The sequence below is a fragment of the Nerophis ophidion genome, linkage group LG07 (genome assembly GCF_033978795.1).
Source record: "Nerophis ophidion isolate RoL-2023_Sa linkage group LG07, RoL_Noph_v1.0, whole genome shotgun sequence".
Lineage (NCBI taxonomy): Eukaryota > Metazoa > Chordata > Actinopteri > Syngnathiformes > Syngnathidae > Nerophis > Nerophis ophidion.
In genome coordinates this window covers 60,994,365-61,009,615 of record NC_084617.1, presented here as the reverse complement: position 1 = coordinate 61,009,615, position 15,251 = coordinate 60,994,365, and the positions used below count along the sequence as shown (strand labels likewise).

Sequence of the window (15,251 nt, the reverse complement as noted above, 5' to 3'; positions counted from 1 at the left end):
CAATAATAAAGAATTCTTAAAGAAACTCTTAAATCCTTGCAATTATCTGCATCTCCCAAAAAATGTATCCACTTGCGCTTTATCCCGTTTCTGACATTTCCTGAAAAGTTAAATTGAAGTCCGCCCATATATTTTGGAGCTATGTTGCTAATTATTAAACAGACAAACCCAATAGACTAGACGATCTTCTGGTGGCGGTCAATTAATCAAAGGATGAATGAAATTTGGCATGTCAATGCTTGCTTTTGCATCGGTCTAAGCAGCTAGGTGCTTTACTTTATTGAAAAAACTGAGACAAACTTAGTGAAGACTTGTGAGTAATCACTTTGTCTCTGTGGGTGTAAGCGTCGCTGGGGCCGCTAATCATAGAAACTAGCGTTTTGCTATCGTTACCAATACCAACATGTATTTGATACATTTCCATAGTTTTTAGAATTAAGGGGGCAGCAAAAATTATTTTATTAATGGCTTTATTTTAACAGACAATCTTATGATACGTTAAACATATGTTTGCACTCAAAAAACAATTTGCTGTGAAAGGTTTCTAAATCCAGTTTTTGCAACTGTATATTTTCGCACTTAATCCATACAAACGTACTCAGCCATTACCCTGCTAAACCTTTTAACATCTCCAAAATCCTTTGAGTTGAGTACTTTGCATGTTGCTCAAAAATGGTTGAATGCTTGAATAGTACTTTGTGAATGGAGGCACTGGGTGGAGTCACCCTGCCTGACCCAACACCAAAAGCACCAGACTTCGGTAGTTTAAGAAGGAAATGATAGTGATACATTTGTCATACTAGCAGCGGCCCTAATTAGTTTGAGGTACATAACCTAAAAACTATTTTTATGCACCTGATTACATATATAGCCTGCCATAATCTAGGATTAGATTAGAACAGTATTTTTCAACCCCTGTGCCGTGGCACACAAGTATGCTTTGAGAGATTGTCTCGTGTGCTGTGGGAAATTGTACAATTTCACCTAATTGGTGTAAAAATATTTTTTGCAAACCAATAGTTACAAACTGTGCCGTTGTTGAGTGTCTGTGCTGTCTAGAGATCAGTGTCAATCAATCAAAGTTTACTTACATAGACCTTAATAGTAGTAGCGCAACCATGTAATACTCTTCCATATCAGTGGGTAGCAGCAGCGAGCTAATTGCTTTGTAGATCTACTTTGAGACAAAATAACTAGTGATGCATGGATGCCCTCCATGCACCATAACTATCCATTGGATGGGCTCCAGCGACCCCGGGAGGGACACGCGGTAGAAAATGGATGGATGGGTTTTATATTGTCAGTATAGGCTACTAAATTGACTTTTTAAACATTTCTGCTGGTGATGTGCCTTGAGATTTTTTCAATGAAAAAATGTGCCTTGGCTCAAAAAAAAGCACTGGGTTAGGATACTGTAAAAAAGCTTTATTGCTATTGATTGGATTCAACTCTTCATACCTTATGTTTGCCACTCATGAGGTGTGCTTCAACACAAATACAATCATTAGTACATACTAAAAGCAAACCAATGGCTAAAACTACACAGATAAGACCTGTAGCAGGTGGAACACACATTGTTAAAGACAACACACAAATTGTAGAAATTTGATATGTAATTAATTAAATTCACTTGCATTTGTTTATGCAAAGCGGGCAGTTTTTGACTCCGCAAATATGATCCTAATATTTGGCAACGGGCAAACCAGCTGTATGCGGCTTCTACATATCTGTATGGGCACAACAGGAGAGCTCGTTAGCTACGTTCTTACTTGTCGGTCTTTAAACTCCTTGTGCAGATTTAGATGTTTGTCCTTTAAATGTTTACCTGAATTTCAAGTATTGCCACTTTTGGCGAGGTATGTTTTAAAGCACTGATTGCAGAGCGGCGCTTCCATGTTTATAGCTTCACATATATCATTTGTTTTGAAGCACAAATATCTCCATATTGCGCTTTATTAACCAGGAGAATGTTGACAGATTACGAACGTCTTCTGTCAAAACGCTCGTATGTGTTGATTGTATTTTGTTAGTCACGGTATACTGTACAACCCTAACACACACACACACTTGTTGTTTCAATGTTGAAATGATTAATTATTTTTTCAAAATTGACTGCAGTTTAGTACAATTTTACAAATTGTGTGGATGGACACTTGCTGCGTGTGCTTGGTTCATTGCAGTGCACAGATCAATTTTTTGCTTTGTCACTTTGACGGATACGGAACATTTCGTCGCTGTCCTCATCAACACAAGATATGCAGTGCACAACCTATTCTTGTTTGAGAAGTTGAGAGGACGCTGCGGATGTGATGATGATATACAGCTGGTCTTTTGTTTTGGTTTAAAAGGTGTTGGACGGTGGGTTGATGTTGACAATGTAAGTTTAGTTTGGCAGGGCAAATACAGGTCTAATTTTGGCTAACATTGGGGTGTTCTTGCAGCCACTTTCAAAAGGCTAGTTATAAAATGTTTTTGTTAATATCGCCATTAATGGGCCTTACAGCATATGGGATAGAAAGTCATGTTATTAATAATGCAGGCATTTGAAGCTAAACCCAGTGCTGTCCTTAGTGTTAACAAAATCAGACTTTTCTGATGGGTAATCACGTTTTCATACTGTTATAATCCATTTGCCTCGATTTTCTGACCTTGCGCGTAGTCAGCTCCACACCGACTCGCTCATTTATTACTGTTTTCATCGGCGTTGTAATGCTGACTGTTTTCCATATGCAGTGTTTTATAGAGCAAGGCAGAGAAGGCCCTGCCTCAAGTTAAAATGTATTACTGTAACATTAGTAGAGTTAGCGAAATGTAATCAATACAAACTGTGCCTGCTAAATGGTATGATAGATGTTTTTTCTAGTCCTTGAGTCATAGGCCTTGCATTGTAATCAATATCTGAAATGCTGCTTAAGTGCACATAAAGCACATTATCTTCTCACTATTTCATAAAACAAAGTGCTATGCATGGAGGCATGCTTACCCATCGGTTTCCAAATGTCTCTTGTTCTCTCATGTCAGTTAAATTGTTTGTATAATAAGATATTTTAGAATTGTATTCCTTCATTTCAGATTCTAACTTTTGAGACGAAGAACCCAGTTGAGCTGGCAGAGCGTCTACGCGCTGTCTGCGGTAACCAGAGTAACGCTTATGCCCGGCTGCTGGAATACCGACTCAATGCTCTGCGTGGCCTGTGGGGGGCGCAGCGGCAGCTGGCCCTGGAGGAGCAACAGGAGCGAGAAGGAACTGGGGGTGCTGATGAGGAGACCTTGGCTTTGCTCAAAAGACAAGGTCTGCTCCAGCAGCCCGAGCAGGCGCCCTTCACCTCCCGTGTCGGCCTGCTGCTGGTCTTTCCCCTTCTACAGTCGCAGACCCGCAGTGACCCGGCACTCTGTGGGGTCACGGCAGAGGTTCTGCTGGCCTGTCTCCGAGATTGCCAACCGCTCAGCCTCAGCAAGGAGCCTGCAGACTGCCTAAATGGCTTGGAGGGGCTGCTTTGCTCTTGGCTGGAAGATGGTGCTCCAGAGTCCGTCCAAATTCAAAGGCCGGTTCAAATGCAGATTCTCCGCTCACTCAGACAAAGGGAAAACGCTGCTGCTGCCCTGGTTGCACTTGCCTGTGCCAGGTGAGGCCAGAGAGATATTTACATACATTTTATTTGATCTTCTACATAGCCCCAGATTTTAGAATTAATTTAAGAACACTTTTCCGATAAAACAGGTACCTTTTATTAACAGACTAAATAGCATTATTTTATATTGTTATTTAAACAACAGCATGTCATGACAGTTTCTACATATCTTCTGCTCTGTTTTGAGCATGGAGGAGAGATTTTATTAATTGATACATCTTTAATAAGTGCACAATTTTCAATTTCTGTAATGAAAGGTGGCTTTTAATCAAAAGTGAATCTATTTTTGTCGGTCCTTGTATACCTTTAGCATGTGAGCTGTAAACGTGTCCTTTCAGCCCACGTAAGAGCATTATGTGTTGTCAGTCAGACTTCAACTTGCATCTGCTGGTGACAACTTATCTTGACTTGTCAAAACCAGAACCTTGTACTCCTTATCCATCCTGTATTTGGACAGACAGATTTTTTGTTGTCATCCAGCTCTATAAATTCACTGTTTGGAGGGTTAAAAAACAACATAGAAAGAGGGTAGTTAAGCTTTGCTTTGAATATGAATTGCTGCAATGTCTTCAGGGTTCAATTTTAGATGTACTCCAAATTAAATGAGTTGCTCGTTTCACTCTGCAGCTTTACATGTAAAGAAATGTAGTTGTTTAGTTACTAAACAGTATGCCAACTTACAAACCAACTGCTCCAGAAATTCAAGCAAAACATAATTCTACAGATTAAAAATAAATGACAATGTGCCTTTATCTAATACTGAGTGAGGGGTTTTGGAATAATCTGCCAAACTGTTTACCAGAGGATCTCTGAAGACCTTCATCCACACAGTGCACCTGCTGCAGAAACAGTCTGATCTGGGCCAGCTACCAGTGTCCGATGTTCTGTACAGGTGAGGACTTAACTGTGATTCACCTAATAATTGACTGTATTTGTGATTGTGACATATACTGACATGGATGTATTCTTCATCACTCCTGCTTCAGGCTTTTACTATTGGAAGGAGGCCCTGGCTCTTCATCATGCCTGCTTGGGGGAAAGCACAGCGTGTCCTGGGGTTTTGAGGACATGCTACCCACACCTGATAACTCACCAGGAGGTGCTGAGAATAAAGGTGAAACCGCATGTAAATCACTAATCGTTATTATAGTCGACTGTTTAATTTTAGCTGTTTGTTTTAACCTAATGCACAATATATGAACATGAAGTCACTGCATCCAGTATAGCATGGAAACAAGCACTTTACGATGTAAAACAGACAAAGGCAGAGATGACTCACTCCTAAGCAATCGATAAGCTGACCTCGCAGAATAATAGCAGCCGAACAGGGCGTATTACTATAGCTATATTTGCGCATGTATATTATAAACAATTACTAAATCAATAATGCACTTCTCAAATTATCCTAAAACATCAGTCAAGGTAATCTAAAACCTTAATTCTGCTCTTCTTTTTATCCCAACTATATGTCCTTTTCACCCCTTGTAATCCTTTTTCTCCATGTCTCACAGACACTGACCTGGGCCGCTGTCTGGCCACCGACGGGCTTTATCTGTACACCACCAACTCCTCTGGGAGAGGACTGAGCAAGCTGGGATCCGGCTTACACGGGACACTCAGGTAATACGATACATTCTTCTGCAGGCTTCTGAGATGAGAGTGAGTGACAGGAATGCTAAATATATCCGTCATCTCATTGTTTCCTGAAATTTCCCCAAAAAAGCAGTATAGTTATTTCCTGAATAAATGTTTTTTTTTTTTTTGATGAGATGATTTGACAACGGGATCTGCAAACAAAGAAAAAAAATATTCATTATTTGCACTTTTGGGCTGGTTTACTCAGCAATCACACAGGCAATTCATCAACACAGTAAGGGTTGTCTAGTACAAAGCATATATAAATTCTCAACTTGATCTGTTTGTGACGTGGGTTTCATAGATTTTATATTTTGTATTGTTCTAATCTTACCAGCGAGATGTCATGAAAAATATAAGCTATTTTGTGCCAATGCACACCCAACCTTACTGTGCATTTAGAAGTCCTTTTTGGATGACCAGACAGGGACTGTAACAAGTTTGGCCATTCAGTTAACTTGTTAAAATCGTCATAAAAGAATAAAGTGGTGTAAATGTGTTTGAGTCCCTGCTCATTTTGTTGAGTTTACAAGCTTTCAAATATATGCAGAGTCCAGAATTTAGGCTTACTGTAATATAGAAACTGTCGAATACAGAAATTAATCCAAAAAACCACAAACAACTGAACATCATGATTTGAAATTAATTCGTAATATATTGAGGGATGTAAATATTTGATCCCCTACCAACCAACAATTATTTTGACCTTCAAAAAACGGTTAAGTGCCGATGAAGCACAAAACTTTGTCCGGTCCAATTAAAGAAAGTGCAACAGTACCTCAACATATTAGCTCAATTGGTTCTATGACCAAGCTCGTAATTCAACACACTCATATTTTAAATCAGTGTGGCCCATTTAAATGAATTGAAATCAATTTAATACCTGCTTGATACGCCAAAACATCACAATTTTAACATGTAACATTCCTTTTTAAAAGAAAAAAATAACTTTTAGATAAGTAATATTGTATGAAAAACAACACGATAGAATGTACGACAAACCACCTCAACAATTTTATAGAATAATATAATAATGTGCAGCATTTACTTTGGAGAGCGATCGCCATCAGCGGTAAAGTTAGTTTCACGTTGGTTGTTGGTTAGTCGCCTCTGTAGCGAGATCGGCAGTTCACCCACACTGGACTGCTCTGTCATGGTGCAGGGAAGTGCTGCTCTGAATGCTGGTCGTTTATACTTCTACAGTATATCCTTCAAGCTGCTTCACCGTTAAATGCACAATCAGCAGCTTCTCCATATTTTCATGGATAAATGTCAGCCCTTTTAAGTCCTTGCTGGCACAAAAGTTGGTTCGTTCTTTAGTATGGTTGAATTGCCTCGCCAAGTAGGCCACACGGTTAGTCATGTTTTTGGTAATTCTTTCAACTCTATGAATATCATCTGCTTCTCCGTTCCTGCTGTTGAAAAACATAGTTATGTCGACTTCTAGCTATAAATTGCTAGGGTAGAACTGGATATATACAGTTGGATCTTACAGGGTTTATTCTGAGTGTTGCTACGCCAACTAGGGATGGAGAAGTTCATAATTCAGATTTATGCTCGCAATTTAGACACACACTGCATGGTTGGACTTCCAATTCAGAATTTATTGTCAAATCCAATTTTTTTTTAATGGCCATTCACATTCGAAAAAAAAAAAGTGATTTCTAATGTTAATGCAATCCGACCCCCATGCGGACATGACATCATGACGTCACGCGCACTGCAATCTTTTGGAAGTAAACATGACTTCCACTCTCTGTACTGGCACATTTGTGACAATTTCAAGGATTTTGTGCAATAAAACTCAACATTTTCTGACCGTATTATTGCGCGCAGAAGATTAAAAAGTATTTTGGCTCTTGACAATTTTACGGGATATTTTGCTTTGATGTCTGCTTGAAGAGTGTGTCTGTGGGCGAGCAGTCGGAGACAGAAGGGGTAAAACTTTGACATGTACATGTACAGCTTTGGCAACAATGGAGTGGCACATTACAATTCTGGAGTGGCCTTGCCAGTCCACCGATCTTGATCAGTGTGAGCTTAAAGTTCGACATTAAGGGTTTGGAGAGAATTTGTAAAAAAATAAAATAAAATAAAACCCTTTTGAAATTAGTGCAACCCTGGGGACCCCCTATACAAAACTGTCTGTGCCTGCCTACAAGGGTTTCTTCAAGTGATAATTCATGTTATGTGGTTGGCAAGTCAAATATTTATTGCCCTCAAACAAATATACTGTAAATTGAAATTATAATCTATGATATTATTTTCTCTCTGTTACAATAAACCCAACATAAAGATCTGGACTATTCCTATCTTTGTAAGAGGGTAAACTTAAAAATATGCATGGGATCCACTACTTATTTTCCCCCACTGTATTTGGTGCCCTTTTTAGGCCACAGATTCTCACCAGCATGCTTAAGTAACAATTTATTTTTACTTGCTACCATCGCTACAAAGATAATTGATATTTACAGTGTAATTGAGAATAAACAATTTGAATTTTGGGACTGTGCTTAAATGTACAATATGATTCAGTTCTGCAAAGTGCAAAAATAAAAGGGCTGCTTATGATTGTGCAGAGGGTTTGTTTACTGTCGAAATGAGGAGTTGGAGCCTGGTTGGGTGGTGCACAGCAGTGGTCGCCTTCTCCACCGCCCTTCTGCCTTTGATGCCAAGCCTCATCAGCTGTGCCAAGTCATTGACCCCTTCACTCTACAGGTAACTTGCCAACCAGTTGGTCAGCATGAGATAGCATGCATGTAAGATAATTAGAACTTCTTACTTCACACAGCTGAATGCATTAACAGCATTAGTCTGTATCTCATGTTCGGACTGCCACTTTCAGGTGTGCCAGATTGTCCCCATGCCAGCCCATCACTTCCCTGTGGGCAGCAGTATGACTACGCTGCACCTCTGCTCTGACGGAACCTACCTATATTGGTTTTGGTCCCCGGGCAGTCTCAACGAGAAGACACAAAAAGGCCACTCTGTCTTCATGGATGTGTATAGTATGTCTGTGAGTATTTCATGCTCCTATACAGTTTTGTAGTTTCAGTTAGATTCATTTGAGCGCTTTCCCACCTCTTGTCCATGGTGCAGACACAGACAGGACTGTGTGTTGCAGACATCTTGCAGGAGAGAGTTATTCTTACTCGCAAAGAAGGCGAGTCTTCCAAGTGCTTGAATGAGCTTCTTTTGAGTCGAATGTCTCGCTTTCGAGCCTCACATTCTGCCACATTGGCTGCTCTCACAGGCTCTGCTATCACCAACACCGTCAAAGAGGAGCAGTCAGGTATTCAATCAGATTTGCATCCAAAATCCATTAATCTAAATGTTTACAAAACATTTTTATTAACATATTTCTCCTGGATTTGTCATCGTAGCTGTCAACACAAGCTGTGGACTCCCTCTAAAGACTCTTAGAAAGACACCTATGTATGTTTGTGGAACATACTTAGTAATGCTGGTCTCACCACCTGGAGTATCTGGGAATTCTGCTACACGCTCGCTGTTTGGAGGCACCAGCAGCCTGTCCTCACTGAAAAGTAATGACATGTTTCTTTTAGCGTAGCACTTCAAATAAAAGTTTGTTGTTTTTAACTAAAAAGTAATTATTGTTACTTCAGTATTAGCTTCCAGTTTAGTCTTCAACCTTGCTGACGGCCAGTTCAGCAGCCGCGCTGACCTCATTGATGCTCCTGGCAGTTCCCTCGGCAGGGGAGCCCAGGTAGCTGGACTAGGTGAGCACTACTTTTTCCCGATTGACTGTTTGAATCCAACATGAATCACAGCTCCTACTGCAATAATAATTGAAATGTTATTGTGCTGCCTTTTAGGAGCATGTTATGATGCACTGAACAACTTGATCTGGACCTGCTCAAGTGATTACATAGATCAGTGGTGCAACCCGGGGAATCAGGCCTTTCATCATGTGTGCCAAAGGCTTGGTGTCAGCCATGTCATTAAAGAACCAAAAGGTTGAGATAAAAATCACCTGAAACCATTTATTGTGGGAGTTGAGAAATCTCATTTGTTTTTAACTGTTTTGTGTCCTTTCACAGAAGAAATGGTGGACACGAGTGAGGTGATCAATCAGCTACTTCATCATGTTGGTGCCATGTGTGTCCACCAGCTAAATCTGCTAGCCGCCAGCAATAATAGCCTGCCTCTGGGCGCTCTACTGGGCAAACAACATCCCATCGAGGCCAGTCACTTCAGCAGCATCTGTGACATAATGGAGAAGGCCATGGTTAATGGAGACACTAGCATTATCCACTGTATTTTGGTAGTCTTCCAGGTTAGTCTTCTGTGACTTTAACAATGTCAGTTTTTTTAGTACACTTCTAAGTTCTATTGTTTGTTTTCTAAAGGTTGTCTTCAGGTTCTTCAATCCTCAGACAGAGCAGAACCGAGAAAGTGTGCGCAGGGCAGGCCTGCTCTTGTGGCAGCTACTCATGGCTCCAGTAGATCAGATAGGATCAGAGATTCAAAGAGAGGTGTGCCTCGCCATCAGGTAAAGTACTAATACTGCAATACACTAGCACATATTTTTTCAAAGTGTCAAAAAGACAACCGCATATATTTTTCCGAGAATAAATAATGTATGTCAAATTAATTTGTTGCCGACACTTACAAAAATTAAAATAAAATCACTTTTACCTTTTAATTGAAGACACATGGTGGCAAAGACGGCGATTAGCAGTGAGGTAGGAGTTGAAAGGAAAGGAGAGGGACGCCACCTTTGTACAGTACTTTGCTGCGACTTCTTGAATAATATAGGGTTTCTTACCTTCCTTACCATAATGCTGGCACTTACTTTGGCCACGTGGTAGAATATTTTGCAGTCGTACTTAAAAAGAAAATATCTATTAGTTAGCAGAGAACTACAGAGTCGACCGGTGATGATGTCATAGATGGGCAAAAGAGCTAAATCAGAATGACTGGAGTTGAGAGCAGCTTAGCAGGTACGTTTTGTGATACGTTACGGACACAGTTGGAATCATGCAGTAATAATACAACAAGGCTGATTCAACAACACGAGGGATTTTTTGTTTGGGCACTCGATTCTGTGGAATAATACACCGTCAAACAGACTACTTTGTTAAGCGCAATTTTTCACCGTTCGAAAACTTGGGAGACATTTTTGGAAATTATGTTTATCAATAACCAGGCTGTAGGAAAACCAAGGTTCAATTGTATATTATGATTAAAGATAAAATAGGCATTATGTTTTATTCAGTAATAATTGGACAATTTCTCTGTCACTGCAGCTCAGGCCTAAATACTTTGTACCAGGGGGAAGCTGAGCTCCACAAACTGCTGAAACTTGTTTTAACAGAAGGTGACTGAATAAGATAATTGGATATAACCCACAATTACACTGTCCATTGATGAATAAACATTTGATTCTTGTTTGATTCACAGGTGAAAGAAACAGTGGCCTGTCTCAGCTTAGGGACGTTATCCTCACCAACTTGGCAGATCAACTGCAGAAAAATAGGTTTGGAAGTGAAGAAGATGACCACTATAGGTGAGGAGCAAGTTTAGTACATACTTTGTAATTTAGCATGGCCCTTTCTTGTTATTAATTTAAAAAAATAAAAATAATAAAAAAATACCATGTCTTTTTTTGCAGGCTGAGTGATGAGCTGCTGCAGTGTATCCTCAAAACTGTAGTTCGGGAATCCTGCCTCCTCATTACCAAATGTCAGACGGTCGCACGAGACGACTTCCAGAAGCTGCTTTCCACTGTGCCAGTATGATTAACTGATTGTCACTGCTCAATAGAATGTGTACAGTTATCACAAACTGTCTTTCTTTATGCTGATACTACTCTGTGACGGCTTTCCTTTACCTGTAGGTGGTCTCTCCTTGTCTGCGCTACCTCATGGCTGTCCAAAACCACCTTCTCAGTAACACCATTCTTATCCGTCCAGATGATAGCGATGACAGTGACAGCTCCCTCCAAGGGGAAACAATGAAGGTACAGGTAAACATCCCCTTTAAATACCCCTTCCTTCAAACTAATGGACTATTTTTGCTTTTCTTGAAATATACAACAATAATAATATTCAAAAACAAATTGCGTAATAATTTACACTCGCCCTTTTTCATTAAGAATGTTTCGCTTTTGCTAATTATAGTGAGTGATAAAATTAAATAAACAAGATAGTTTCTATCAGTATAGATCAGTTAAGCATTAAAAACAACTTGCATGAAAACAATACGGTGAACAGAACTCCTGGAAGCAGAGTTACCGAAGTGTGGGGCTTATTTCTGTGTGGTCCTCAGGAGCTGCAAATCAGCATCCTCTCCTTAGCAACCAAGATCCTGGTGGGATGTGACGAGGCACTGGAGACACTTCAGCAGGTGACAACTGCTCTCGTTAACAGCGACATCTCTGACAGGGAAACCAGGTGAATTTTTCTTTACTCTAAATTTAATAAATTTTATAAGAAAGCAGATTTAATATGACATTTTTTCAACGACAGACCTTTAAATATTTGTATGTTAGATTTTTTTTTAAATCATATTGGTAATGTGAAGGATTTTCTTTACATTTGAATGTGCATACAAGGTTACACTGAAGTACATCCCATGTTTACAGTTACGCAATTCGACTTATCCGAGAATGAGTAGGAAGAAGCAGTGCTTCTTTGATCCAACAACAACCTTCTTTGTGTCACAGCACTTATTAATAGTTAGTAACTTAATGTGTTCAGCTTAAGCCAGTTTAACATGTTTAGCAGTAAAAGAACAGATAAAAATGTGTAACAGTAAAGTTAATAGTTTGTAGATACAGTAGCTTTTACAATGATATAAATGATAATATATTACATTTTCTAAAATAAAACCAAATATAATTCACTGCGATGAGGTGGCGACTTGTCCAGGGTGTACCCCGCCTTCCACCCGATTGTAGCTGAGATAGGCGCCAGCGCCCCCCGCGACCCCAAAAGGGAATAAGCGGTAGAAAATGGATGGGATGGAAATATAATTCATAGCAGATGATTTGCTTTGAAGAAAACAAGGACAAACACAATCCAAATCGAGTTTTGTCACTGTGTTTAATGTGCAGACATACCCCCTGCTCTTGTTTTCCACAGGTTGAAAGGTCTGGAACAGGTTACCAAGGCCACCATGCTAGGGCACCTCCTACCAGTATTGCTGAGCTCTCTGATGCACCCCAACCTGCAGACCCTCACACTTGCTGATGCCCTCATGCCGCAATTGGTGCAGCTGGTTCTATACACTAGCCAAGTTCGTCAATTTTTGAGTTAATCAAACCTTACTCCTGAAGTTGTAAAAACTGTACTATTAGTCATGAGATGAATAAATGTATTCCACTGTTTTTTTCCCCAGACTGCTTTGCTACTAAAGACTCAATGTCCGCTTTTCTCTGAGGAGTCACCTTTAGGGGGTTGTGTCGGGCAGGGAATCAAGACATGTGCAGCAGATGACAAGTATGTTTTTGAGGCCCAAGCAAGTATTTAATGTTATCATTAGGGCAATTAATTTGGTAACTTGTTCAGTGGGTTTAAAAAAAATAAAAAAACAACCCTCTTATTTCTTTTAACAGAATTCTTGATGAACGTGAGGAGCCAGGTTTCCTCACCGGGCTGAAGATTCCTGCCCCTTGGGCTGCTGGGAAGACAGTGGAGACTGTACATCCTGTGCGAGACAACTATAAGTTCAAGGAGACTGTGCACATTCCTGGGGCTCGCTGCCTGTACCTTCGCTTTGATTCTCGCTGCTCTTCACAATATGACTACGACAAGGTATCGGTGAAACAAGACGTTCATAAAACACAATTGAAATTCTTCTGATCTTTTTCTAGCTGTTACCCTTTCATAATGTTTTTTTTAGTTGGTCATTTATGCGGGTCCCAACACCAATAGTCGTAAAGTAACAGAATATGGAGGAAACACTTTGGGATATGGCAGTCGCAGTGTTTTGGGGACAGGCTGGCCCAAAGATCTTGTTAAGGTAAAATAAGATGTTGTACATGCACAAACAGTACTATTTCCTGTCTTGAAAGACAAAATGTCTTGTCTTGCCTTAGGTTGAAGGTGACACGGTGACATTCTCCTTCGAAATGAGAAGTGGGCGAGAACACAACACCCCTGATAAAGCCATGTGGGGGTTCTCCTGCACTGTCAGGGCTCAGGTAAAACACAGAACTCATATTAGTTCATTGAATAATCCTTCTATCAGCATGTTACTCATACAATACTATTGTTTTGTCCAGGAGTCATCGGAAGATGTCTCTGGAGGCCTCCCTTTCCTGGCCGATTTGGCACTTGGCCTGTCAGTGCTTGCTTGCTCAATGCTCCGCATTCTGTATAACGGTCCAGAAGTCACAAGAGAGGAGGACGCCTGCCATGATTTGCTGTGTTCAAAGCTGCTGCAAAGGTGAGGCACACACATAGCTTAACATTCTATCCTATTTAGTTTTCTATTTATCACGAGTAAATTACACGCTCACTTTTATGTCCGACTTTTAACCACTGTATTCCATTAGGAAAATATGTCCAAATTAGATTTCAGATTTAAAAAAAAAAGTTTTTTCTTTCTTCAGGTGTCAATGGCAGGTGGAAGCGAATGGCGCAATCTCACCTGCTCTTACTCCTAGTCCATCACCTCTTCCACTAACCATCGAAGAGGACCGGGAGTTCACCTACCCTACAGATGTGCTCACACCGCCCCCAGGCTTTACTTCTGGCGCCTATACTGATTTGCCTCGCATACGCCTGCCTCCAGGCATCATGGGAAGGTTGCGAGAGGTGTCTGGAAGAGCTCGCCCACAGTTTCGTCCTAGCATTAAGTAAGAGTGGTTGTGTTGCCTTGGCGATATACATTATTTCTTTCTTTGTTTTTTAGTCCAGTGTATTTATTGTATTCTTATCAACAGTATAACCCTAAATTATCAACCAATTGTTCCTATTAGAGAGGTGATCCGCCCAGATGTTATGGAGGAGGTAATAGTGTCCTGTGTCATAAAGCATCTCAACTTGGTGGATGCTCTTCAGTCACTTGTCAACTACCAGTATCGGGAAGACCATGCCGAAGAGTTTGATCTTGTCTGTAAGATCATGGCAGAGACTTTCAAAAAGATTAATGCGATGGAGCGTCAGCTGCAGGTGAGCAATTTAAGGGCACCCGGTTTTAAAAAGCAAATGTGTCATTTTTATTTATTTTTCCTATCTGAGTAAAGCGAAAAATATTGAATGGGTGCACCTGATATTTGAACAAATAATAGAAATGTTTTAGTAATATTCTATATAGCGAATAAAGGAATGTTGCATTTGATTTACAATTGTGTGATTAGTCACCAAAGCCTACTTACTCTGTGTCTGTTTGATTTTCATGTTGGGTATAGAGTGTAGCAGAACTGGAGCAGAAGTGGCAGAATGAAGTAGAGGAGGCCCAGCAGGGAAAACTGGAGAACAACACTCCTTTCTTTCATGACTACCACTTCTTTGAGGTATCCTGCCCTACAACCACCAAACCAACCATGTCAACTTTCTGACAATAGATTATAATGTGACATTTATTACTGATTACTGTTTTTTCCAGAATAAAATCAAAGAGCTGGAACTACTTTGTTCCCTGAAAGAGGTCCCCCTTGATTTTAGTGACTTGGAAAATGTTGTCCTTGGATTGAGGCAAGTCTATTTAAATTATGCTAGCAGTTTAGTCAAAGTGTAAAATAACCTGCAACATTTTGCGTCTGCGCCAACAGGGAGAGGTTCTTTCAGGAGGTAAATAGTATGCACCTTAAAAGTAGCACCCAACTCGCTAAAACTAAGGGACTCGTGAAAAGTCTGATGAACCGTACTGAGCTTCTGTTACATGTTACCATTGCGCCACATTGTAGAAGCTTAACAACTACACCTTCTGGGACACCAGGCTCAGGTAAATATATTTCATCTGAATACACGTGCTTAAACTATATTTGTCACTATTTAATGAATTCATACAGTG

The 15,251-nt window shown here is 40.2% G+C and overlaps 1 protein-coding gene across 3 annotated transcripts in view; it reads left to right on the top strand.

Annotated features, from left to right (window-relative positions):
* LOC133556633 (probable E3 ubiquitin-protein ligase HECTD4) overlaps nucleotides 1–15,251 on the top strand; it is a 56,049-nt gene that overhangs the window by 7,755 nt on the left and 33,043 nt on the right. Inside the window, exons 2-29 of one of the 3 annotated variants that reach the window (XM_061906754.1) lie at nucleotides 3,073–3,626; nucleotides 4,435–4,524; nucleotides 4,619–4,746; nucleotides 5,144–5,252; nucleotides 7,847–7,985; nucleotides 8,113–8,283; nucleotides 8,367–8,559; nucleotides 8,651–8,812; nucleotides 8,894–9,007; nucleotides 9,104–9,244; nucleotides 9,329–9,564; nucleotides 9,638–9,780; nucleotides 10,538–10,608; nucleotides 10,692–10,797; nucleotides 10,903–11,023; nucleotides 11,128–11,250; nucleotides 11,559–11,683; nucleotides 12,374–12,527; nucleotides 12,630–12,730; nucleotides 12,847–13,045; nucleotides 13,134–13,253; nucleotides 13,330–13,434; nucleotides 13,516–13,679; nucleotides 13,846–14,091; nucleotides 14,215–14,407; nucleotides 14,647–14,751; nucleotides 14,844–14,936; nucleotides 15,014–15,182. In XM_061906754.1, the coding sequence (XP_061762738.1) occupies nucleotides 3,073–3,626; nucleotides 4,435–4,524; nucleotides 4,619–4,746; nucleotides 5,144–5,252; nucleotides 7,847–7,985; nucleotides 8,113–8,283; nucleotides 8,367–8,559; nucleotides 8,651–8,812; nucleotides 8,894–9,007; nucleotides 9,104–9,244; nucleotides 9,329–9,564; nucleotides 9,638–9,780; nucleotides 10,538–10,608; nucleotides 10,692–10,797; nucleotides 10,903–11,023; nucleotides 11,128–11,250; nucleotides 11,559–11,683; nucleotides 12,374–12,527; nucleotides 12,630–12,730; nucleotides 12,847–13,045; nucleotides 13,134–13,253; nucleotides 13,330–13,434; nucleotides 13,516–13,679; nucleotides 13,846–14,091; nucleotides 14,215–14,407; nucleotides 14,647–14,751; nucleotides 14,844–14,936; nucleotides 15,014–15,182 (4,375 nt within the window). Of the gene's footprint in view, nucleotides 1–3,072; nucleotides 3,627–4,434; nucleotides 4,525–4,618; nucleotides 4,747–5,143; nucleotides 5,253–7,846; nucleotides 7,986–8,112; nucleotides 8,284–8,366; nucleotides 8,560–8,650; nucleotides 8,813–8,893; nucleotides 9,008–9,103; nucleotides 9,245–9,328; nucleotides 9,565–9,637; nucleotides 9,781–10,537; nucleotides 10,609–10,691; nucleotides 10,798–10,902; nucleotides 11,024–11,127; nucleotides 11,257–11,558; nucleotides 11,684–12,373; nucleotides 12,528–12,629; nucleotides 12,731–12,846; nucleotides 13,046–13,133; nucleotides 13,254–13,329; nucleotides 13,435–13,515; nucleotides 13,680–13,845; nucleotides 14,092–14,214; nucleotides 14,408–14,646; nucleotides 14,752–14,843; nucleotides 14,937–15,009; nucleotides 15,183–15,251 lie in introns of all 3 variants that reach the window. The other 2 variants (XM_061906753.1, XM_061906752.1) reach the window with 2 other exon arrangements.